This window comes from Solenopsis invicta, chromosome 1 (genome assembly GCF_016802725.1).
Source record: "Solenopsis invicta isolate M01_SB chromosome 1, UNIL_Sinv_3.0, whole genome shotgun sequence".
Lineage (NCBI taxonomy): Eukaryota > Metazoa > Arthropoda > Insecta > Hymenoptera > Formicidae > Solenopsis > Solenopsis invicta.
Window position 1 is genome coordinate 7,287,186 of NC_052664.1, and position 24,688 is coordinate 7,311,873.

The window sequence follows — 24,688 nt, forward strand, 5'->3', positions numbered from 1 at the left end:
TAAAATATTTTTTATCATTTTCAAACAACAGACGTGTAATTTTTACAAAAAAATTCCGGTTTCATACTTCTACACCTGGTAGAACGATTTTCTACATGGTGCCTCTATACTTAATGTTGTTGTTTAACGCTGAAGACCAGATTATCGTCTCTGTCCGTAATCTTACCGAGACCTATATTGTTATTCATCTTTGTTACTTATTTTGGATTCGCACACCTCGCAACGAGGACGTGTCGTGATGTTTTTTTTTTCCTATTAAGGACGTTCACCGGCTAATCGATTTCTATACGAAATGCTTCAAATTTAAACTGTATGCTATTAATATCATTATCAATATATCCCCTAAATTCCAGGAAACATAGCGGTACCGAATTCGAGTTATTAATTTTCAAAGTTGCAGCTTTTAACATGTAAGGTATAGCCCAAGCGTGCGCTGAAGTGACATTTTAATTCATAGCAACTGTGATATCTATACGATTTTTCTGAAAAAGTAGGATATGATGTAGGGCGATGCTATAAACATAAAAAAAAACGGGGATTCGTAGCGGTGCCGTTGTTGAGTTATCGAAGTTCGAAGTGGTGTTGTATCCGACAGCACTTCGAAGCGAGTCGCCGCATGGAAGGAGAGCCACCGCTGAGACGCGGCAACGCCGCGCGCGTAGTCATGTCTAATCTTTTTTTCAACTCACTGTCTAATCTTTTTTTTTTTTTTCACGAATCTGCCATTCGATCTGCAATATTGATGAGACATTGTACGTGTTGGTCGTCCTTTAACCTCACTAACACATGCCTGATGCTTGACGTTACGCAGCTCCTGTCCGTGTCACTCTCTCTTTCACTCCTATCCGCAACGTTGCCGGGTCTAAGCTTTTCTCAACGCAAGGCAGTGTACGTGTATACATACAAGACATCGAACTCCGTTTGCTTGTTTCCGTGAGTACACTCAACAAAAAATGTATTTGCATGGGAAGCGGAGTGGGGGAAGAGATGCGCTATGCACCGAGAAGTGAGCGTGCAGTAAACTTTTGGCTACGATTACAGCCGGCGAACGTCCTTAAATATGTAATTGCTGATTGTCATGAAGAATTTCCACACGGTGCAGGAGATTTCTTGTGTGGCAGAAACAATTAATTTCGGTGTTAACGTGCGAATCAAGAATAACACTAGAATGCATACTCTTCGACATACACAGTACGCATGGTAAATTATGAACAAAAGGCCCCCTGCCTTAAAGGCGAGGAGTGGCGGAGGGCGCGCACCGGTCGACAGCGTGGGCCAAGTGTGCCCGGGGTTCCCACAGGCTTCTCTGGTCTCCCTTCTCCTCTTCCCTATCCACCTTATTCAACTATTACATTATCCTCTATGTTTCCTTAATGTTTTCAATGGTGTTTCTGTTGACTGATTCGTGAAATTTGAATCTGCTTTTAATAACGACATAGCTAACATCGATAACAACCACGTGTTTCCAAAACATTCTCGCTTCAATAACGATGGTCACCCAACCGATACAGGATCGCGTCACAACATTATTAACGCAATCTAATTTATATTAAAAGACAACTATTCAAACAAAAATGTTGCCACAGAAACTGGCCAGAAACTCATGGACGTTAATCCAATTAAGACAACTGAAGAGATTATCAGAGAGAATATTGAAACAAAACCGGCATTTCTACACCTAAAGTTAGTAAGCCAAGTAAGTCAAATTTAATAATGCTAAAGCTTCGCATTGCAAGGACTCAAATCCCCCCTCTAATTATAAGATTAAAAATTTCTCTGAATTAGATGAGTCAAGCAAGACAGCCGCCAATAATAATAATAACAATAACTATAGTACCATTTTGTTACCGGAACCACTTCTTACAAATATACACGAGGGACTGTTCCGATTAAGCACATAAACTATCGAACACAGATGTAATTAGATACAGTCCTGATTGCACACAAACCCGATTGCATACAACTCGATTGCGCACGGACTCAATTGCGTCCGATTCAAAACCGCACGAATGTTTGGTAAAGGACCAACTAAAACGGGGTGGGTGCGGGGCTCACCCCCTTACACCTTCCCGTATGTATGTGTGTGTGTGTGTGTGTGTGTGTGTGTGCGTGTGCGTGTGCGTGTGTGTGTGTTTAAGTGTGTGTGCGCAAGTGTGCATTCAAGTGCAGTTTCCAACCGTGTGCAATCGGCTCCATACGCAATAGGGTCCATGCGCAATCGAGTCCATGTGCAATTGGGTCGTGTGCAATTGAATCCATGTGCAATAAGGACTGTGTCCGATTGGAATCGTGTTTGATCGGGTCCGTGTCCGATTGGGAAATGCTCTCGTCCGATAGTTTATGTGCGCAATTGCGCACTCACGATTCATGTCTGTTGTCTCGTTTCCGACATAACACCTAATAATATCCGAGAAATTAAGAAAATTTACAGCGGTAAAATTATGGCTGAACTCAAATCAGCCAAGGCAATTAACAACCTCGTTGCTTCTCCTCTGTTAAGCGCCAATAGGCTACGCGCCTTCATCTCCGCCTATCACAACCTGTGTACAGGCATTGCTAAGGACAATCCCGCTCAGCATCAGTATCGATGCTGTATACAAATTTATTGAAGCACATTCAGTTAGAATTCTAGAGATTAAAAGATTGAAAAAAAGAATCATTAACAAAGACAATGGGATATCCAAATTGGTTCTGTCATTTTTGATTAATGCCAAGTATGCAAGTCAGACGCTTCCTAAACAGGTTCATTCATTTTCAAAACTTTCATTTTCAGGCATGAGGTCAGCCCTTTTATCTCTAAAATCAAAATCTGTTATAAATGTTTCAGAATCGGTCATATCAGCGTTTCTTGCAAAGAGTCTGAGAGGTACTTTAATTATGTTTAGAGCAGACATGAAAATAACAGCTGTTGTTCCGTAAGAGATTGGCCGCCTATTTGCATTAATTGTAAAGACGAGCACCGGACCACGTTTCTTGACTGCCCCAGGCATAAACTGATTGCCTCCCTTGCTGCTACCAAAAATATTCCTTTTGTCAAAGTCAGAAAGATTATCAGACGCAGCACCCGTGACAGTTCTTCGTACTCGCAATCCCCGGATTCTATGAGTGATCCTAGAACTGACTTCAGCAATTTTCCGTTCTTAAGAAATAATAATAATCACAATATTGCTAGGCATAATGATAGATTCACCAAATATTCGTAAGATTTCAACAACTTTACATCTTTTCACGGCCAAATAGATTTGACACATTTAACAACCTGAACAGAACCTATCCGTTTTCCGAGTCACCTCACTCTTCTGACAAAGAGTTTGCGACGTATACCACCGATTTTAATAAAATTTGTGTGTGTAGTATTCACACAAACTTTTACTGTAGTAAAGCCGTTTGTTGCGAAAATTAGGCATCCTCAAGGAAATAACGATTAAACATTTCTAGCATCTATAAAAGAAAAACGTCGCTACAGAAGAACGATTGTCGAGTTAGCGATGTAACGTGGAATGTTAAGACATTGACTAGTACGGGTGGAGTCCATTGTTTTTACAACTCCTCTGTTATTAATAGATGTTATATTTCTCTATATTTCTTGTAAAAAAAGATGAAAATTATTTAGAATGTATTTCTTTATATAAAGATTGTAGAATGAAAATCGAGCGTGGTGGAAACATTTTGCAATATTTTAAAATATGTTACAATAAAAAAATGTTTTAAAATATTATAAAATATTTCCATCAAAAGAAACTTGGTCTAATCATAAATTGTCCGACACATACAACTGCACCCTAAAATTAACAAGGACTACATTTGGATTAAAACCCTAACCTAATCTATTTTGAGATGGATCGGTATAAATAGGAATGTATCAAATGCTTAATTCGCACCAACTTGATGCGCATACCAATCTATTTAACGGTGTAAACTAGACCAGTGTTTTATCATCAACGTATATCGTTACCCGGGTAGATGCACCGCATTCAGTGCCTTTAATAAATTGCTAAATCTTTAAGACAAATGCCAATTTGTCCTAATTGATGATTTTAAATGCCACCACGGATACTGGTACAACGCATACGACAATGGCTCAAGTAGATCCTTGGTTAAAGCTATAGAGCATCACAACTTCACCATTTTTAATGAAAAATGTCCTAGTCTGTCTGAAAGTGAGAAATCTCACAAGCTAGCTCCTTGGTGTCCATCCAAAACGCTGAGCAATGTCTAAAATAGTGGCTGTCACATAAATCAATGGTTCCACAAAGTAAACAAAAAATTCATTTACAAATGGCTCCTCTCCGATGAGCAGGTCAAAACATTTCATGTCTTGTGCCTAAACAATCTAATAGAATACGATAATCTTCCTGATTCAAATAACTGTGAAAAATACAAAAGTTTTGTCAATCATATTAAAAGCATTTCGTTCAATCTTATTCTAGAGGAAAAGACTTTTAAAAACCATCACCATCAAACTATCTAAAAGTGCCCCCCCCCCTCCCCCTGGTGGAACAGTGATTGCTAAAGGGCCGTTGAGCTCCGCAGAGAGGCTACAGCCATCTGCAAGAAATATCCCACTCTTGATAACTACAAACTCTTTATTCAATTCAAGAGATCATGTTCCACAATTTACAAAAAACAAAAAATTAAAATTTTTTGGAGAACACCCAGCACGCCTCTTAAGCTCGTCTTGTCTTAATTCAATTGTTATTTATAGAAACCTCTAACTTTGCATTTGTTTTTAATTTTCTGAAAAATTAAAAGTTGGAAAAACCTGTAATATTTTTAACTCTAAGACCCCTACAGCGGAGATCTGATCTTTAGTCAAACTATTCAAAAAACGTAATTTAGCTCAATCTTTCTCTCAAGCCGACTTAAAAGGCGTAATCAAATCATAGACTGCTGTCATTGATAGGCTTCGCCCGCCTTCATGTCTGCATTATTTTTAAGATGCATGGGAGACCGATGTACTCAATCACTCACACAGTATGAAAACAATGGTGAGCGCTTGACTGATGCTGAACTGCAGATGCCGGATTCGGATCATTTTCTCCGAGATCACTGCCGTTTTAGATAATATAAATATTTTCTCTGCCCCTGGTCTCGACCAGTTCTCGTATAGAATTATTAAAGCTTTATTCCACAGTTTCCACGTAGTTCTCACTAAATTATAAAATACCCTTCTTCAGAAAAGCTGTTTTCTTGAACGATAGTCCCAATCTCTATTGTCCTGACTCCTAAACCGCAGGGGAATGTTAGACCCATTTCTCTTCTGTCATACTTCCTTAAGATATTGGAGAAAATTTTATATCATTGGCTTAAATAGGTTATTAAAAACAAATGTTTGCTGCCTAATCTTCCAACTTCAGGGCGGGTAGATCCTATATTGACAATCTCGTTTTGCTTTCTAGATCCATGCATTCTGCTTTTCTTGAGGGGAAACTAGTCACTTGCGCGTTCTTGAATATCAAGGGCATTTTTGATGGCATTATTCCCGTCATCCTTGTTCAGGATATTGCTGACATGGGCTGATATCATCTCTTTCGACGCTTTGCTATCAATCTTACCTGCGAGAAGAAAGTTTTCTTTTCAGTTGATGAAAAATTGAAGGGATTATATAATGTTCATAAAGGCACTTCCTAGGGATTCACTCTCAGCCCTACTCTCTTCAACGTTTATCTCAAAGACATCGAAACGCATCTGACTGATGGCACACAAATCCTCAACATGCTGACGACGTTACTCTGTTTGTCGCTTCTGACAGTACAAGGAAGGCGGTCCAAATTCTTCAGGATTCCGTGGACCGCATCTCCTGTTTTCTCATGAGACATAGGCCAGGTACAGTCACCGGAAAGTTCCAGTTTCTAATCTTCTATAGGAAATATCTCTCATCATCCAGTATGCAAGGCTCTCCTAATATTACCATCTATGGTTGTTTGGTGTCCAGAGTTACAAGAGCACGTTTTCTCGGCGTCTGGGTTAATGAAGGACTTAAGGGCAGTATTCACCTAAAGTATTTGATCACTAAAGACAGAAAGCTTGCTGACGTCATCTACTCTCTTTCGGGTTTGATGAGGCGCCCATCCCCGTCTGCTTGTTCAAATTTTCAGGATGTCTACTCCTATTGACACAATGCTTTTGAATCCAATCAATCCCTTCTTGAAATCAGAATTTCACACATTACATCTAAATATTTGTATAAAGCATTAGTCAACAAGAGGAATCCTGTGATTTCGTATTTGGAGACACTTAAGGCTGCAGCGGCCTCCCGTCAGAATAGAGTTGATCTCCTGAGAAAGTTTCCCATTTTTTGTCTAGAAATTCGTGTTAACGGAAACAAAGAAAGACTCTTTCGTAGTATGGTTCTCCCAAAATTTCAATACAGCTACTCCGCTTCCAGTTTAAACCCAAACATAAACGACTCTCTCACGGAGCTTCGTATGGATGCATCCGAGGAACTTATCACTCAAAGCTTTTTCAAAATATTCAACAAGTGCTATAATTTACACATCAAGTTATATACCGACGATTTCAAATCTATCCAGATGGCGGTTGTTGGAGCCATTGTCCACGTTCCATGCTTGAACAAATCAATCAAACACAAGTTTTTCACAGAAGCATTTATATTCACGGTAGAAGCATGGATCCAACTCGAAACCGTGGGAATCATTGAGGAATTTCGCTAAAGAAACGCTGTTGTCTTTACAAACTCTCTCAGCGTGTTATATGCCATTTCACATCACAACCACAAACAACTATATCATCTATTGACTTAATTTAAATTTAAGCATTCCTTCTTAAAGAAATCAGCTTCAATTTACCTCTATGCTGGATACCGGCTTATAAGAGAATTTCAGGAAACAAAGCGGCGGATTTAGCCGCCAAGACCGCCTGCAGTGGTTACACTCCTCCATTCCAAATTTTTTACGCGGACTTCTTTGTGCTGGTTAATAATACGAAAAGCAGCACATTTAAAGCCTAGCTTGACAAAACTGCTCACCGCACAGGTACTCAACATGCCACTATTTCAACAAGTCGTACATAAAGAACAAAATCCGATAACGCACGGTGCGATAGCCCACGTCCTGATAACACACGTCAAATTTAAAATAATTCCCGATAACCCACGTCTCTTTAGCACACGTCTTGATAACTCAAGAAATAAAATGCGCACCTGCCCGATAACACACGCTAAAGAGACGTGGGTTATTAAGGATTATTTTAAGTTTGACGTGTGCTATCGGGACGTGCGTTATCGAACACGTGCGCATTTTACTTCGTGCATTATCGGAACGTATGCTAAAGAGACATGGGTTATCAGAAATTATTTTAAATTTGACGTGTGCTATCGGGACGTGCGTTATCGAGCACGTTCGCACTTTACTATGTGCGTTAATGGGCAGGTGTGCATTTTACTTCGTGCTTTATCGGGCAGCTGCGCATTTTACTTCGTGCGCTGTCGGACGTGTGCTAAAGAGACGTGGGTTATCGGGAATTATTTTAAATTTGAGGTGTGTTATCAGAACGTGGGCTATCGCACCGTGCGTTATTGGATTTTGTTCTTTATGTACGACTTGTTGAAATAGTGGCATGTTGAGTACCTGTGCGGTGAGCAGTTTTGTCAAATTAGGCTTTAAGGGATTACACCACAGTAGAAATTTCAAAAAATCAATTTTTTTTATTGGCTTAAAAAATTCTTTGAACCCTCTAGAATAAGAGACAAACGGTTTTATATCTGCCAGAAATCGTTTTCATTAAAATTTCGAGCTCTTTCTCGACCCCTCCCGACTGCAACGAAACGACTACCTGCGGTAAATACGACACTTGTCGGGTACAGTATTATGTCTTACCATTCGATTTTTAACTTCTCTAATACACTAATAGATGTTGTTAGAAACATTTTCAAGCATTTTAAACACAAAGTACATTAGTACAGCGTCCTTTGATGTTGAGAGAAGACGTAAATTTTGCGTGGAATTATTATTCGAATTATTCGAAATTACGATTTTCTTTTGCAGTGCTAATTTTTCACACGTTATTTGTAGCCTTGACATTTATGTGAGCTACAATGAGTGAAAAGAAAGTGTATGCAAGCCATATCCACAGCACGAAAAATGCTCAGAGTCTTGGTGCGAATGGAAGAAGACGCAAGCAACGGGTTCCTTAGATCCCTTTCATCATAAGCCGGCACTAGCGAACAAAGTTTTTGAAGCCATTAGACCAATCTACAAGGATTTGAGCCGTGACGAGTTGCTGACGTTGCTTGGGAGGCTATACGCAGAACAACAACAAAAGTTTTAATTCTACAGTCTGCACTTGGCTCCTAAAATTTATTCAAACAGAAAGAAAATATTACAAATAGCAAGTGAAATTGCTGTTTGTAATTTTAATGATGAACTGATAAACGTTTTAAGAATAATGAAAGTGATGGACATGAACCACAATTCAACAACTTTTGCTTAGAGGCGGACGCTGCTCGAATACAACACGCGGTGCGCAACTCTTTGATGGACGCAGCGAGAAAGGCTCGCTCCAGCATAAAAGTGTCCAGAAAAGAAAACGAGGAAAAGTTTAGCAACCTGGAAGGTCAGCTTTACAGTGCTGGAATAGCAGATTAAAGGTAAAAAATTTTTAGTAATCAAATTTTTTATTTTATCATGTTCAAAACACAAGTCAAAACTTTAAACGCGTTTTTCTCGAAACACATTTTTTCAAATCGGCACGCAGCATAACTCAAACAATTTTCTATTTTTTCACTCGAAATTAATATCACATCTTTAAAACAACATTCCGCATAGAAATACGTAGCCGATTTTCGATAAGTTAATATTTCGATTTTTTAGGTACAAATAAGTGTCCGTTTTTTGGTAGTAAAATGAACTTTTTTTTTCAAATGCTCGCCAATTTAACAAAAATGAATATTTTCAAAATCCCCTACGTATTTCTATAGCTATACTAATGTAGTTTAAGAAAAACTTTTTTATTTTGTTCCAGATTAATTTTTGCTGCACTTCTACTGCGTGCCGCGGAGTCCCTCCAAAAAAAACCGTTTTGCAGAAACGGCTGTTGGGCAGCCATTTTGTAATATTTTTTAATAAATAAAATTTTTTTTAAAACTTCCAAACATGCTTAACAACATTCTTAAAAAGAATTACTCTTTTACTTTTCCTTCCACTTAAAAAAAAAATCGCAAAAAACGTTAAATTTTCGCTCTCTACTGCGGTGTAACCCCTTAAATGTGCTGTTTTTCGTATTATTAACCAGCACAAAGAAGTCCGCGTGTGTTATCGAAACGTAGGCTATCGCACTGTGTGTTAACGGGATCCGCCCGTACATACATAAACACCTGTGTTTCCATCAAAAACCGCTTAATAGGGAAGAGATTGTCATCGTCAACCGATTGAGATGCAATCACTATAATCTCAATTATAGTCTATTTAGAAAAAACATGATCGACACACCAGCTTGCCTCTAGGGCGAAGATCGGCAAGACGCCAACCATATCATTGTTTACTGGCTACTTATCTTCCTAAATCAAACTAAGAGAATGTATTAAAGACAAATTTCCCTTATATGAAATCAACATTTTTTCTATGCTCAAACATCTCTCCACCACTATGTGTTTATTCTTGCATATTTCAAAGCATGCAACTTCACCATTTGAATCTTCTCGCTTTACACGCAAGCGCGCGTCTATATGATACAAGGGGAGTGCGCCCAACTTTGTCTGCAACGCGCATACAGACATGGTACAGACCGTAGCATTAATGCCTGGGGTACCCATTTTAGGGATCACATTCCTTTCTTACAAAAGAACTGTCACTGCCCTGCCTGCACCAAACGTAACAAGCACGCTGTGACGTGCTAACTCGTCGCATGTTACGTCTCAACGACGTCTCAACTGGTGTTCGAAACGTAATTGAGACGTCGCTGAGACGTAACTAACATCCCCATTTCTGGTGACAGCGACGTTGTAATGACGTGTATTTTGTGACTTATGCACTAATTGTGACATGAAAATTATCGACCAGTTTTGAAAAATTAAGATTGGTTTTTACTGCATTATGTACGTAAAATACTTGCTAAATAAAATGTATAATAGTTTTACACTGAGAGAAGAAAATGATTGCAATTACCATAATTCAACTGTAATTTATAGTGGTTTTTGGTGCGATCTATAAATTATAGTAATTCTGAATTATAATATTCTACTTTTTATGTATAGTTACATCTATTATGTTTATATGGTTCCAAATATTGGAAGTTTAAAAAGGTTAGTTTTAATTACATAGTAAATTAAAACATCTTCCACTTGATTTCATTTTCAAGGGAATTCATCAGAAAAATTATTCTACTCTAATAGAACATCGGTGAAAAATCTTATAATGCTCCGCCTTTTATACCATTTATGTGTTTTCTTTCTTACGAGAAAACGCCCATCTAGTGACGGTTTCGTGTACTACTATACGCAGAGAAAAAAGTATTTGTGACTTTAATTGCATGGTTAAGGAAATTATTATGAGAGATGCATCGGATAGTGATTTTTACCGGATAGCCGGATACCGCGATAGTATTTCCCAACTGTACATTACTCTACGTAACGTTTTCACAATTACGTATTAAATTTAATTACATTAAATGAAAAACATCATTTTTAAAAAGTGAAATGTTATTTATCTTTAAAATATAAGTCATAATACAAAAGAAAATTCAACAAACAGCTAATTAATTAAAACATTCAAATTATTTAGTTACGGCGCAGCGACGTGCACAAGACGTATCATATTTTCTTTGTGATCAAAACAGCACGTCTCTGTTACGTCCGGTGCAGGCAGGGTGGTGTACAGCGCCGATTTGATTCTTCTTGCAATATGTTATTAAACACGAAAATCTAAGAAACCCGTATTTTTTTTATTGGCAGAATCTCATGTTTAAGGAGTGAAATACTCCCCTTTAAAAGAAACCGATATTTCTCTTTCGGGTCGAATATTGTCAAAAGTAGAAAAAAAAGAAAAAAATTTTTTTAACAAAAGTTGTACGGTTTAAAGACTTGAAGTTTAAAACTTTAAAGTTGTAAAAAAAAAAATTTTTTCTTTTATTTAACAAAATACCCCCACCACCCAAAATTTTTCTTAATTTTTTTTAAATTTTATTGTATATGATTGGGTTTGGAAAAAAATAACCTTTAATTTAATTGAAAAAAAATTAGACAAAAAACTTTGGGTAACAGGGGGTATTTTGTTAAGCAAAACAACAAAAATATATTTCTTTACAACTTTAAAACAAACCGTACAACTTTTGTTAAAAAAATTTTTTCTGTCCTTCTAATTTTGACAATATTTGCTCCGAAAAAAAAATACGTTTTCTCTCAAAGAGTGTTTTATCCCCTAAACATGACATTCCGCCAATATAAAAAAATACGGGTCTCTTAGATTTTTATGTTTAACAACATATTTCAAGAAGAATCAAATCGGCGTAAACCAAATAACATAACCTTATAATTATCGAAATGTCAACGCATGCTTTACCGAAACCATTTACTTAACAGCAATTCAGTCAAATAGCATTTGCCTAGAAAAATAGCATTTAAACACAAAAATAAACGGGCGTAAACTATTTGACCAGACAGATAGCATTTGCCTAGTCAGATACTATTTTTTTTAAATAACAATTTGCCTACAACAAATATATCACAAACATGTTTTAATTGTAACATAATTTACAAATCTTTAAAAAAGATGCGAGAATACCAACTTCGTCGATTATTACAGCCAATTTCATCCTCGCCGCGAGGACAGTCGCGATTGCCGTCACATAGTCCGGACCTCGAAATGCACATGTTACTGTCGTTACATCTGAATGCCTGCACCGGACAACGAAAGCCAGTGCAATCCTCATCGGAACCGTCAGCACAATCAGCACGGCCGTCGCATACAAAGAACCAGCTAATGCAGCTTCCAGACGACCGGCACTGGAACGTGCCCGGCGCGCAACCAGTCCGCCGCGCATTACAACTGCTATTTGTTGGAAAACTGCAGTCGCATACACCACCAATACATCGCGACATCGGATCGGCCATACGGCACTCTAAATCGGCGATGCACGGTAATCCTAGGCTAACAGCCGTCATTATCGTGGTCTCATGGCGATCCGTCTTTATTGGTGCTAAAAGGCAGAAGAAATCAGAATAAATTGCGGTGTCGATCGAGAATTGAGATCTCCCAAAAAAAACTTGAATTTAATTTTAGGAAGCTACTCATATTTTCCTTACATTAATACTATTCTGGGTGAAATTTTACTCACATAAGTAAAAATTTTTTTACATCTTTTTATATCCATACGATTTTTATAGATTTCAAGTTTTTATAAGTTTCAAGATGTTAAAATAAGTGAATCAACTACTTTAATATGAGCAAATATTATTAAATCTTACCAGAAGTTGTTGTAACATGAGAGAGATCGGTAACTTCCGCTTCGATAACAACAGCATCGTCATCGTCGGGAAGTTCGTTTGGTCCAGGACGATTATTGAATCCTGGTCTTGAGTTCAATGATGATCTTGTCACCAAATTCACAGGTATTAATTGACTGGGAGGTTCCGTCGACAGAAGTATCGTTGCGTTCTTTAACCAAGATATCTGAACACCTATCCAAAAAAAGAAATATGAGAAAGGGCATTGTTTATAATGATAATTAATAATTATAGTTAATATAAACAAATAATTAATCACAATATTTATCTAATTAACGCGCACAATATCTATTATTTAGGACAATGCATTGAAAAATTTTTGAAAACAAAAATAAAAATTAATAATATTTTATATGCAGTGACAGTTTATAATCTGCAGCACACGTGCAGATTTTCTTTCCCATATAGCACCGATTGTTACAGAAAGCTTTCAGAAAAGCTTCAACTTTACATATTTTATATGTAACACTTCTAAAAGAATTGTGCATGTGGAAATATGCAAAGGCTCTAGCTAGCCAAATAAGAAGGGTCGAAATTTTCCCTTTAATAGATTTGTCTGAAATTTGACCCATCCTTTTATTATTAAAAAGAACAAAGTTTCCCAAATTTTCAAATCCTAGGCTCCTTTCTATTGTCCATAACCTTGAAAAAAACGTTTTTTAATAAATAATTTTTTTCTCTGCGAGTTTTTAATGATAAAAACCACAAAATTTTGTTTTTTATTTTGACAGTAAATTCTAATTGTACAAGCCGAAAAAAATCTCAAATTGTTATATTTTGGCTCTTATAAGATTTGCTACCTCTATATTTTAATCATACTTGCATTTTCACGCAAATTACTTTCTTGATTTATTTTAGAACTTTTTTCTACAAGAACACCCTTAAATACTCTAAAAACCGTTTTTTTTTTTCATCTTTTTTGGTTATTTTTTGTGATTAATTTTGCTTGTAAAGACTATTTCGTAGTTGCGTCCAATAAATTTTCTATTCTTCACGACAACAGAGTCCATAAAGCATTATTAAGCAATAACTTAAAAAATATCACGTTTGAGATTTTAAAAATATCACATTTTTACTTGTTTTCATCATTTTCATATATTTTAAGCGTGATTTTCTAATGTATGACCAGATAGATTCGCTAGTTCTTATACAACTAGATAATTTTTTCTATTACTCATCATAATCGAAAATGCCACCAAAAATTTTTTTAATCTCAAGAACAACATATTTCAATAGATGCCAACCTATTAGCAAACACAAATTTATCATCATATTAATGTTAGTTATAATTTTGCACTCACACAAGGGGAACTCTTAACATGTATATCATCCATCTTAATAAAATTTTATGAGTGTGTAGTGTGCACTCACACCTTTACTATACTCCTAGTAAAACCGTTTGTTGCAAAACTTAGGCATTCTCGAGAAAATGACGATTAAATACTTCAAGCAGCTATATACATAGTACCGTTACAGAAGAACGATTGTCGAGTTAGCGACGTAGTGTGGAGCGTTAAGCCGTCAATTCGTACCATTCGTATGCTTAGTTACATAGTATGTATTTTGATATGTCATAAATGTAACAAGACAAACATTATGGAATTTTGTTACAGATCTTGAAATTTGCTTGTATACCGAAAAAGAACAATAATTACAAGTCGAAATATTATATTCAATTAGTAATGTATTAGTTCATTGACCCTTGCATATAATACTTAGCACGACTCTTAAGCCGTGTTTGTATTTTTGAAAATGAATCACATACTTCTTTATATGATATATTCTCTTGTAATATTGAAAATCTTCTTGTTAATATGACATATTCTCTTGTAATATTGATTTTGTATTACAACTTGAATAATTTTTAAAATTATTAAAAAATTATTTCATAATGAGGTTGCAAACAGCAAATAAATAATCTCTCTTGTTTTAAAAGCTTGATTTGATTTGAACTGTAAATGTTTGATGTTTCTCAAGCTGATATCATCCATTGAAAGAAAAAGGATTTTATGCACTAAAAGCATTTCCAGCAAATACAAAGTTACGCGTTATATATAAATGTTAGTATAATTTCTCACTCAACAATGTTATATATCGAATGTGTTATGTAACATTGCTGAGTGGGAAATTATAACTTATAAATAACATTAATATGACGGTAACTTTGTATTTGCTAAAATGGCGTCGTGAAAACTTATTGAAATATGTTGTTCTTGAGATTAAAAAAGTTTTTAGTGGCATTTTCAATTATGATAAGTAAAAGCAAAAATTATCTAGTTGCATTAGAACTAGCAAATGTGTCTGGCCATAGATTCAAAAAATCACGGTTAAAATACACAAAAATTATGAAAACAAGTAAAAACGTGATATTTTTAAAATCTTAAACGTGATATTTTTTAAGTTATTGGTTAATGATACTTGATGATGGACTCTGTTCCCGTTGAGAATAGAAAATTTATCGAACGCAGCCACGAAATAGCCTTTACAAGCGAAAATAATCACAAAAAATAGCTGAAAAAGATGAAAAAATGGTTTTTTGTGTATTTAAGTGTGTTCTCATGAAAAAATTTCTGAAATAAATCAAGGAGATAGTTTGCATAAAAATGTTATAACTATGATTAAAGTATAGAGGTAGCAAGTTTTATGAAAGTTGAGATATTACAATTTGAAATGTTTTCTCGGTTTATAAAATTAAAATTTCCAGTCAAAATAGAAAACAAAAATTTATTGTTATGTGTCTGAATAATATCTACCACTGATTAAAATTTCAAATTGATTCATTGAAAACTCGCAGAGAAAAAAATTATTTACCAAAAAACATTTTTTTTCAAGGTTATAAACGATAGGAAGGAGCCTGGGACTTAAAAATTTGGGAAATTTAGTTTTTTTAATGACGAAAAAATGGGTCAAAAGATGAGCCAGACAAATCCTTTAAGGGGGAGGGGATTTCAACTCTTCTTATTGTTAGAGCCTTTCTCTCTCGCTATTTTACTTGATTCAATTTATAATTTTACTAATCAATATTTCCATTCATTTTATTTTTCTTTTTAGCGATGACAGAACCGTTTATTTGGCACTAGTAAATTCTGTCTTTTTTCTCTCACTAAATAAGCGACAGGCCGCCCTACGCGCACGCGCCTACTTTCGTTCACCGCGTAGCGACTCTACGTTCTTACTTCCGTTCCGACTCTGTCTGTGTGGCCACGTCGCCGTACTCTTTGTAAACGTTATTGAATAAATTGTATTCTTTATACAATACAAGAAAGTGAGACTTCAATGCAACGTAGCATCCAGCATCCTATATCCATTGCGCTACAGATATTTACATAAAAACTAACACTGTAAAATGTAAAATATGTAAATGTTGCAATATATAAATGTTTCTCATATGCAAAATTCTTATATGCTAAAGTTTATCATATGCAATAAATTTTCAAATTTTGTTTTTTAAAATTGAGCCAATTTTTTGTTTGGTACATATCCAAGAAAATTTACTTTTCTTGCTTTTGCCGACTGAATATATAAAAATTTTTTAATAATAAGTCCAACGCTTGCGACGACGACGCCACATGTTGATTGAATGAGCGAAAATTTTATAAATCCGCTCGCAGTGTGTACTAAGTTTATGTAGTTGAAATATTATGAAAATAAAATATTATTGTCTTATATATAACATCATGGTTGGGCAAAATACATTTTTAAAGTATTTGAAATACAAAATACATTTATAAAATTGTGATCCCAGTGAGAAATGATAAGTTAAAAAAACGTCTATTCGACATCAATGTCATTGATGGTTGATATTAATAAGTATTTCAACTACTTTTCAATCACTCAAAAATTTCGTTTTTATTAGATGTATTATTGCAAATATATAATTAACAAAAATAATTAACGTCACTATTTTCTTCTCTTAACCAGATAACATAAAATTGAAAATTGGCTTATGTAAGACGTCTTTTAGACGTTTTTTATTAACCCGACTTCCCGAAATTTTTTCATATTTAATTTAATTATTATATTACATTGACACATAATTTCTAGTTGCATTCTTATTTAAACAAATAACAGAAAAATTATTCTAGATGCTATTCTGCATTTGTGAAAATAGTAAAAAACAATAATTTTATATATTTTTATATAAATAATATTCTTTAATTATACGTGTTTTATCTTTTCGATAACATATAATTGATCTGATCTATTGGTTATTTACACGTATCAGTACAAAGTGTTCACAGGTCGTCACAGAGGGATCAGTCGCAGAGGTTAAGCATCGTTCACCGGGGTCACCCCTTGGATGGGTGGTCAAGAATTTCCGAAAAAAAATACCTAAGAATCTTTTTTTGTAAAAAATGTTTTTTAAAATATTATAAATATATTGTTTTGTTCATTGAGATTATCTGCTGCAATAATATGATAATTATGCGGACATTTTAAAGAAATTATTCATAAGACATCTAATAGTTGTCTATGACACAAAAACATCAAATCGACCAAATTTTAGACGTCTACATCAACTGGTTTTTTTAGACGTTGATTTGACGACTATTCAACCTGTCATTTCTCACTAGCATAGTATTTATAAAAACTGTGGAAAAGAAATTATATTGTCCGATACTGATTGTTAAATAGAATACTAACCATATAATTGAGTATTATAATACAATAATTTCATTAAAGTAAAGTTTGTCCTTCTATAAAAGAAGAGTTTGCAGGAAACATTGAGAATATAGTACAATAATAGAACAAAAGCTACTAACATAATAATTGAATAAAAAAACAATGTCACAAATAATTTGCGAGACAGCGATTGAAAGCGATTTTATATCATGAATGTCTTGATTGATCATAGAGAAATTGAAAAAAATGAACTGAAAATTAATCAATCAAATTTACTAAAGTTTTCAAGGATTTTTATCAAAAATTTTTTGGTATTTCAAATAGCAAATAGAATAAAATTGTACTTGTAATACAAAATAGATCAAATAACCTTTTTGAAACACAAAATGCAAAATACAAATTTTATTTCAAATACCGTATATCAAATACAAGTATTTGAGATGTGCTCAACCATATAACATTCATTCTTTTCATTAAATAATTCTTTAACTTTTTAAAGTGTAATTGTTTGATATAATTAAAACAATAAATTTAAAGTAACTTTAAAATTAAAGTACAATAGTTTAGAAATAATATTTAACTTTATTATACATTCAGATGTCAGCAATATTTCAAAAAGATTTCAGATTTTTTTCAGTAATCTTCCAGCAATATTTTTGTACGATTTTAAATGTAAGAATCGCGTAAATTTTGATAACTTTGAAACGCTGCAGATATATATCAAAACCTTTCTGAAATGTTTCAGCTTTCAGAAATGTTCAAAATTTTTGCAGTTAAAATATTTCCGAGACATCTTTGAAAAATTTTGGTGCTGTTCTAGTTGTATACGTTAGCAGAGAAATGGCACTCGTGATTTGTTAATAATCACACTAATTAAGAATGCAAATTGCCTTATCTCATTAATTCGCTCGAGCGCATTCAGGTTGGAATAACCTGGTTGGAAATAAGGTTGGAAACCGTTCGGTCTTGCGGATTCCCGTTACATCCGTATACACGCGGAAAAACTGATTATCGGATAAAAGGCGCGTGAAACCCAGAGAGGCGATAATGTAGCTTGATACAATTCTCGTGCAATGTACATCTAAAAACTTATCTTACTCCACGGAAATGTTAAGTGGCTTATGGAGAAGTCAGGTATCACGTGTTAGCTTGTTACAAGTTTGCACACTCGATGGAGTACAAAGTTTAGAATCCCGATTACGTAATAGTAATTTTTATTATCACACAAGGAAATACCAGTTTTTTTTTTTTATAGTAAGAGTAAATCTCTTTTAAGAAAGTAAAAATCACACAAACGTTAAATGTTAATATATAATTATTATTAAAACTAATTTTTGTCTGTTGAGAATTAAATGTCTTTTTAAATTTGTTATCATAAGAAATATACTTTTCTTGTGCATACATTCTTTCATAAAATCTCTCGTTAACTCTTTAAAAACAAATTTACTGTTTAATAACATTTTGTTCTGCCACTCCAGATAAAAACAAAAAATTCTGCAAGATATTTTCTTTTATAAAGAGTAAAGAACATATTGAAAATTTTATAATTATTAGTGTTACGTCTGGCGGATAAAATTTTTTATTTTCCCGCGCCATCCGTATTAACAGTAGCGAATTAAGATTCGGAAATGCTCTCCGACCAGTTAAATAAATCCTACATCGAAATCATAATTCGATATCGCTCGATCTCAATAGATCTCATACGACTCTTACATGCGCGACCGCTTGGCAACATCGCGGCGCCGTCCTCTCGACGCGCAATACCCGCGAGCGACTATCAGCGCTGCACGAACATCGCGCACGCCGACTCCTCTAACATCACCAGGCTCCGCGCATTGAAATTCCACCTATCTTTACAATTTAATATAAAATATTAGGCAATTTAATAATTATTGAAGCGTGATTCTTTTGTGGATATTTCCTACTACCGCACTATGCGACTCAAATTAAAATAACTTTAAAACCGCAACCAATAAAACTGCTAAAAGATTTTGGAGAAATACAAAAATTAATCTCTTATAAAAACAATAAAACTGAAACTTTTTACACATAAAACAATAGCGTGTGCTTGGCGCTATTGCCTCGTACAATTACGTTAATTTAAAAATTAACACTCATAAAAAAATTCTAGAAATTCCTCCTGTTAAAATTTAATTCCCTGCAACAATAAGATATTAACTTCTAACATTACACAACGCTTCAGTACATGGTCCTCCGCCGTACCATGTACGCCAAATTAAAATCCTTTAAAAAACATAATTTATATTAATTTTCTAAGTATTGGAATTCGCGTCAAAGCGTGGTATGCGGTACCCCCGCAAGTCGCAGCTTCCGAAACGTGTACGAGTACAAGCACCTCGCGCGAACTATAACCGCAAACCGCGCGGTCGCAGAACGAAGCGGGCTTCTAAGAGCTACGCGTTTAGAAAAACTATTGCTCCGAATTTTCCGGGAACCTGTGGAAACGTCCCGCGACACCTTTTGCCCATATTTGCGCATAAAAAGAACGAAATTGGAGTTCAAAAATTCAGATCAGTCTTGTTGGTCGAGCGAGATTCGCTGCCCGGCGACCGCCAAAGTGTAGATCTCCAAGTACGATCTCACCGACGGTTGGGTTTATTCCTAGGCGAAGACGTTGGTCTTCAGGGTTGGTCCCCGTTGGATCGCTTTTTCCTTCTCTATCATCCTTTCTCTCTCCCTCCTATCAGAGACTCAGAGGGTTGAACCACATTACCAAGCATTAGCTAGAGCGTGGCCTCACTCCCCCCCTCTTGCTCTCCCTTACCTCCTTCCCCTCCCCCTCCCCCTCCCTCGCGCCTACCACGCGTCATCAGCGTATTTTTAAAACCAATATTAAGAAGGGCCCACACGGGTATATTGTCAAAAATAAAAGTACATAATTATTATGAGAAATCATTATTCATATACATATATAGATTTACGTAGACAAACAATCATACAAGCACAAATAGTTATTTAATCCCACGCCCTACTCAACCACGTCTGTATAGTCGTGAGCTAAAAGGTTGCAACACATTTTCTTCGATGGTTTTTGGAATGTAAAATTGCTCATCGATAGGCGAACGTAATTGGTTGGATCCACAGGTAAGAACCAATGATGTTCGCCGTTCGATAAGCAAGTCTATTTCAAAAACAATCGAAGAAAATGTGTTGCAACCTTTTAGCTCACGACTGTACACCGTTCGTTCTATTTTAATAAAACACTATTTTTCCCAAAGCTTTTCCCACTATCGTTTATTAACCAAATCAACTACCCTTTCAAATTTTCCCTTTCATTCAAATCAAATATGCTGTTGTATATCTAAGCGTGTTGTCTTACGACTCAGAGACCCGACTGGTGACAGCTGCCTTTTTATTCGTCAAAAATCAAAGATAATTACGTCCCGGATTCAATCCTCAAAAAACGTCCGGAAATCCGCGGACGTAATAATTAGTATACATATTTACAAAAAGAGATTATATTTTATTTTAAATTTTAATAATTGCTTGAATCATTTACGTCTTTGCTGAAATATAAATTTTCTATCATAGGAAATAAAATTATTCTTCTCACATTAAATTTTAAATTAAATATTTTAAGTTAAAAGTTTAAATATGTATTGAACAAGAATGCCTAGCTGCGACCATAAAAGGCATTCTTGTTCAATTTGTATTGATACAGCAACGGTCAAAATATCTCTCTACTACTTTAAATATGTATGTTCAATATATGTATAACAATACAATAAAAAAGCGAAATATTGATATAATATGAATAGTGAATCACAAGCATAAAAAATACTTTTATTTAAAAAAAAGCAATAAAGAAAACAGGAGTAAGATGACAAAGTAGATAAAACGACAAATTGTTAATTTTTCTAATTGTAAGTTAATAATAAATGACAAACTGGCACTTAATTTATTAAAACTTTTAGATGATAGTAAATAACCTGTAGATTCTGAAGTAATTTGATTTCAATCTGTTCATAAAGGTAAATAATCCTATCTAAAAAAGTGCTTGTTAAATCGATAATCGTATTTCTCGAAAGTCTCGAAGTTTATTGTTAACGATTTTCCGTAATACTATTGATTCTTCCGCTGTACTTACTTCGTGAGTTATTGTCATTACGGAGATCGCGTTTTGACAGTTATCAAAGAATAATGAGAAAAAGAATTGAAGGTTTGCGACCTGTTTAACTGCGCGTCATCTAACATTTCAGATGTTAACTATTTGATCGGTCATCTTAGATATGAAACGTAAAAGGTGAGAATTGCTAATACAAAACATGGTTGCTAACTTCTTTCTTTCTTCTTTCTAACTTCTTTCTTCTTTCTTTATTTTAATGCATTAGTGTAAATTTGTGTTTTGATCATCCGTTATGATATTATTAATTATTATTAATTCTTATTATTGTTATTAATCATTTATTTTAATGATAATTATAATTATTTTATATTAATTGTATGCATGTATAAGTTTTCATTGAAATTTTATAAATTACATTTGCATAATAATGTTGTGACAGTTATGTTCATCAGCTGAATGTAAAGTATAACTATAACTATGTTTTAAAATATATCTATATTTAAATTCATCTTTATTTTAATTCATTGTGTTACGTTGTATCTTGGTGGAAAGCATCTTTTAATTATGCGTCCATGTGTGTGCATTTGCAAGATAGCAACTATCTGCACGCACGTGCGCACGCTATCAGGACGCCATCTGACATTTCAAATGTTAAGCTTTATAGCCTAAAATGAGAGTCGTTTGTTAACATACGTTTCATATGGAGCCTTCCATTCTTCTTCTTATTACTCTTTAAACAGTTATGTGTATTGTTGAGGAAGGTTCTCGCATTGGAACATAAACCGTCATTCCCTCCGTCACGCACGCCTCGCGTGGCCAATTCGCTACTCTCGCGCCTCTCTTAGTTAGTTGCAAGCGAACCACGGTCCAAGAAACACGCTAACAGAGGAAGTCTAAATAAAAGTTTCTTTCTGCATTCAAACTACGGAAATTACTTAAAAACCTGTGTCTGTCCAATCTCGATATCCAAGCCACGCTTATTTCCGCAACAACAGGTTATGGACCCAGGCACCATACCAGCGTGCGAATATCGAGAGTTATTCGGTTGAACGAAAGCGTGCGGGACGGTGTGATCGGCGCGATCGTTACGACCATCGAGGAACAGCACGTGCTGTGGGCAGCATGTGCCACGTGGCATGTGTTGCCGAATCTCAGTCGAGCCTCGTATCCTCTGGATAAACCGAGAATCTCTTTGGGTAAAGGTACATTCTTGTCGCGGAACACGCGTAATCGAATGTCAGTGACGAAATCCTTCCCCTGTCGGTGCTGTGTGAGTTTACGAGATGCCGGACAACGTGTCGGCCAAGCTGATCAAACGATTTAACGGCCCGAATTTCCAAAGGTGGAAATTTCAGATCACGGCCGTGCTGATAGCGAACGAGATCTTCGATGTCGTCGATGGTACACGGGTAAGTCCGCCGAATGCCGCCGGCGTCAACACTGAGTTAATGAAAGAATGAACACGAGACAATGCCAAAGCAATGGCAATCATCGGGACGGCGATGGAGAGCGCTCAGCTCGAGAGCATGCTCATCTGCACAACGGCAAAAGCCATGTGGGATAGACTGAGCGCGGTGCACGAGCAGAAGACGGCGTCGAACAAGCTTGTCCTCTTGCAGCGTTTCCACGAGTTCCGGATGTCCCCATCGGACTCAGTCGTACAGTACGTCTCAAAGGTGCTAAACATGGCAAGGCAGTTGACGGACCTTAGAGAAGCCGTGTCGAAAGCAACGATCATAGCTAAGATTCTCGCCAACCTAACGTCGAAGTACAGTGTTCTGAGGACAGCCTGGGACAATGTGGAACCTGAAAGGCAAACGGTCGAACATCTCCAAGAACGGCTCATCAGAGAAGAGAGCCGGCTTGACGCGGAAGGCGATGCAACGAGCGCGCTAGCAGCCTCAAAGCATAAGAATTCCAAAGATGATTCGGGACCAAAAAGCGTCGAAATGAAAAAAAAAACGACGGTCAAAGAAGAACGTTGAATGTTACCGTTGCCAAGAGAAAGGTCACTACGCCAGCGAGTGCCCTACGAGGCAGAGCCAAAGCAAAAACAATAACAAGAGAAGCCAAAGTCAGTCCAGTGACGGGTGCGCGTTTCTCGCGAGCGCGTTCGAAAGAAGCGGGAAAACGGCAACGAGCGACGGAGAGAATCTGAAGCCGACCCACGAACAGAGACAGCAGTTACTCGAAACCGACACGAAGGATGTCTGGCTTACCGACAGTGGTGCATCCGCACACATTACCTTTCGTCGGGACTGGATGGTGGATTTCCGAGCGGTGAAAGGTGAAACTATTTTCTTGGGCAACAACGGAGAGTGCGACGTTACCGGCACAGGAAATGTGCGGATCGAGAAGCTCACGAACGGGGTATGGGAGCGCGCGGTAATTGAGAACGTGTTACTGGTGCCACGCTTGGCAAAAAACCTTTTCTTCATTGGGGCGTGCGCTACAAAAGGGTTCCGAGTAATTTTCGATAAAAACAACGTCGAGATTTCGCATAACATCGTTGTCGAGGCAACGGGAGCGCGACAATCAAACTTGCTCTATAGAATGTTCATCCGCGAGCCGCGATCGCGCGGGGAAGCAAACGTGACTGCGTTGCACCTTAGCCTGTGGCACGAGCGACTCGGCCACATATACAAACGAGCAATTAGTGACCTGGTACAAAAAGGCCTGGTAAAAGGAGTAAAAATAAAAAACGCAGAGGATTTCTTTTGCGATGCCTGTCAGCTGGGCAAGCTGCACAAGCTTTCGTTCGACCGAATCAAGGACAAAGTGAACAGACTCCTGAGCGAGCTGATGCACAGCGACGTGTGCGGTCCTATGTCAACTCAGTCTCTCGGAAGTGCGCGTTTTTTCGTGCTGTTCACCGACGACGCCACCAGCTATCGCTACGTCTACTTTATGCGTCACAAGTCCAAAGTGTTTGATTGGTTTAAAAAACTCGATCAACTGTTAGAAAACAAGTTTGGTAGGCGCTTGAGAAATCTGCGTGCGAACAACGGCACTGACCGCAACTCGAAAATGACGGAGTACGCGAAGGCGCGCGGAATCGTCATGGAGTACGCGGCATCGCATACTCCGGAGCAGAACGGCAAGTCAGAACGGGGCAATCGGACGGTCGTCGAATCAGCCAGGATGATGTTGCAGGCAAAGAAGCTGCCGGTGCATCTATAGGCGGAAGCAACAAACACAGCCGTTCACATTCTGAACCGAACAGGACGGTCCGCAACCGGTGGAAGCAAGATACCGTACGAACTCTGGGAGAAGCAGAAATCAAACCTCGGACACATGAGAATATTCGGGTCGGAGGCCTACGAGAGGATCCCGAAGGAACTAGTAAAGAAATTCGATCCCAGGAAGACCGTGCTCGTGGGATACGATGGCAACTCCGGAAACTACAGGTTGTATGATCCCGAGACGAGAAAGGTTTCTGTTTCCAGGCACGTGGTGTTTCGAGAAAGAATCGCAGCAACGAGACGGGCGAGCTGATATTGTCGGAAGTCGAAGTTGTT

At 36.6% G+C, this 24,688-nt stretch overlaps 1 protein-coding gene and 1 long non-coding RNA gene across 2 annotated transcripts in view; one reads left to right on the plus strand and one right to left on the minus strand.

Annotated features, from left to right (window-relative positions):
* Positions 1-24,688, minus strand: part of LOC105198916 — a 157,263-nt gene that overhangs the window by 34,192 nt on the left and 98,383 nt on the right. The window contains exons 5-6 of the mRNA XM_039446838.1: positions 12,422-12,634; positions 11,743-12,153 (exon numbers count right to left, since the gene is read on the minus strand). Coding sequence (XP_039302772.1) covers positions 11,743-12,153; positions 12,422-12,634 — 624 coding nt within the window. The remainder of the gene's footprint in view (positions 1-11,742; positions 12,154-12,421; positions 12,635-24,688) is intronic.
* Positions 7,118-9,112, plus strand: LOC113004921. The gene is made up of 2 exons (XR_005574331.1): positions 7,118-8,608; positions 8,983-9,112. It is a non-coding gene; the product is annotated as an uncharacterized LOC113004921 (long non-coding RNA).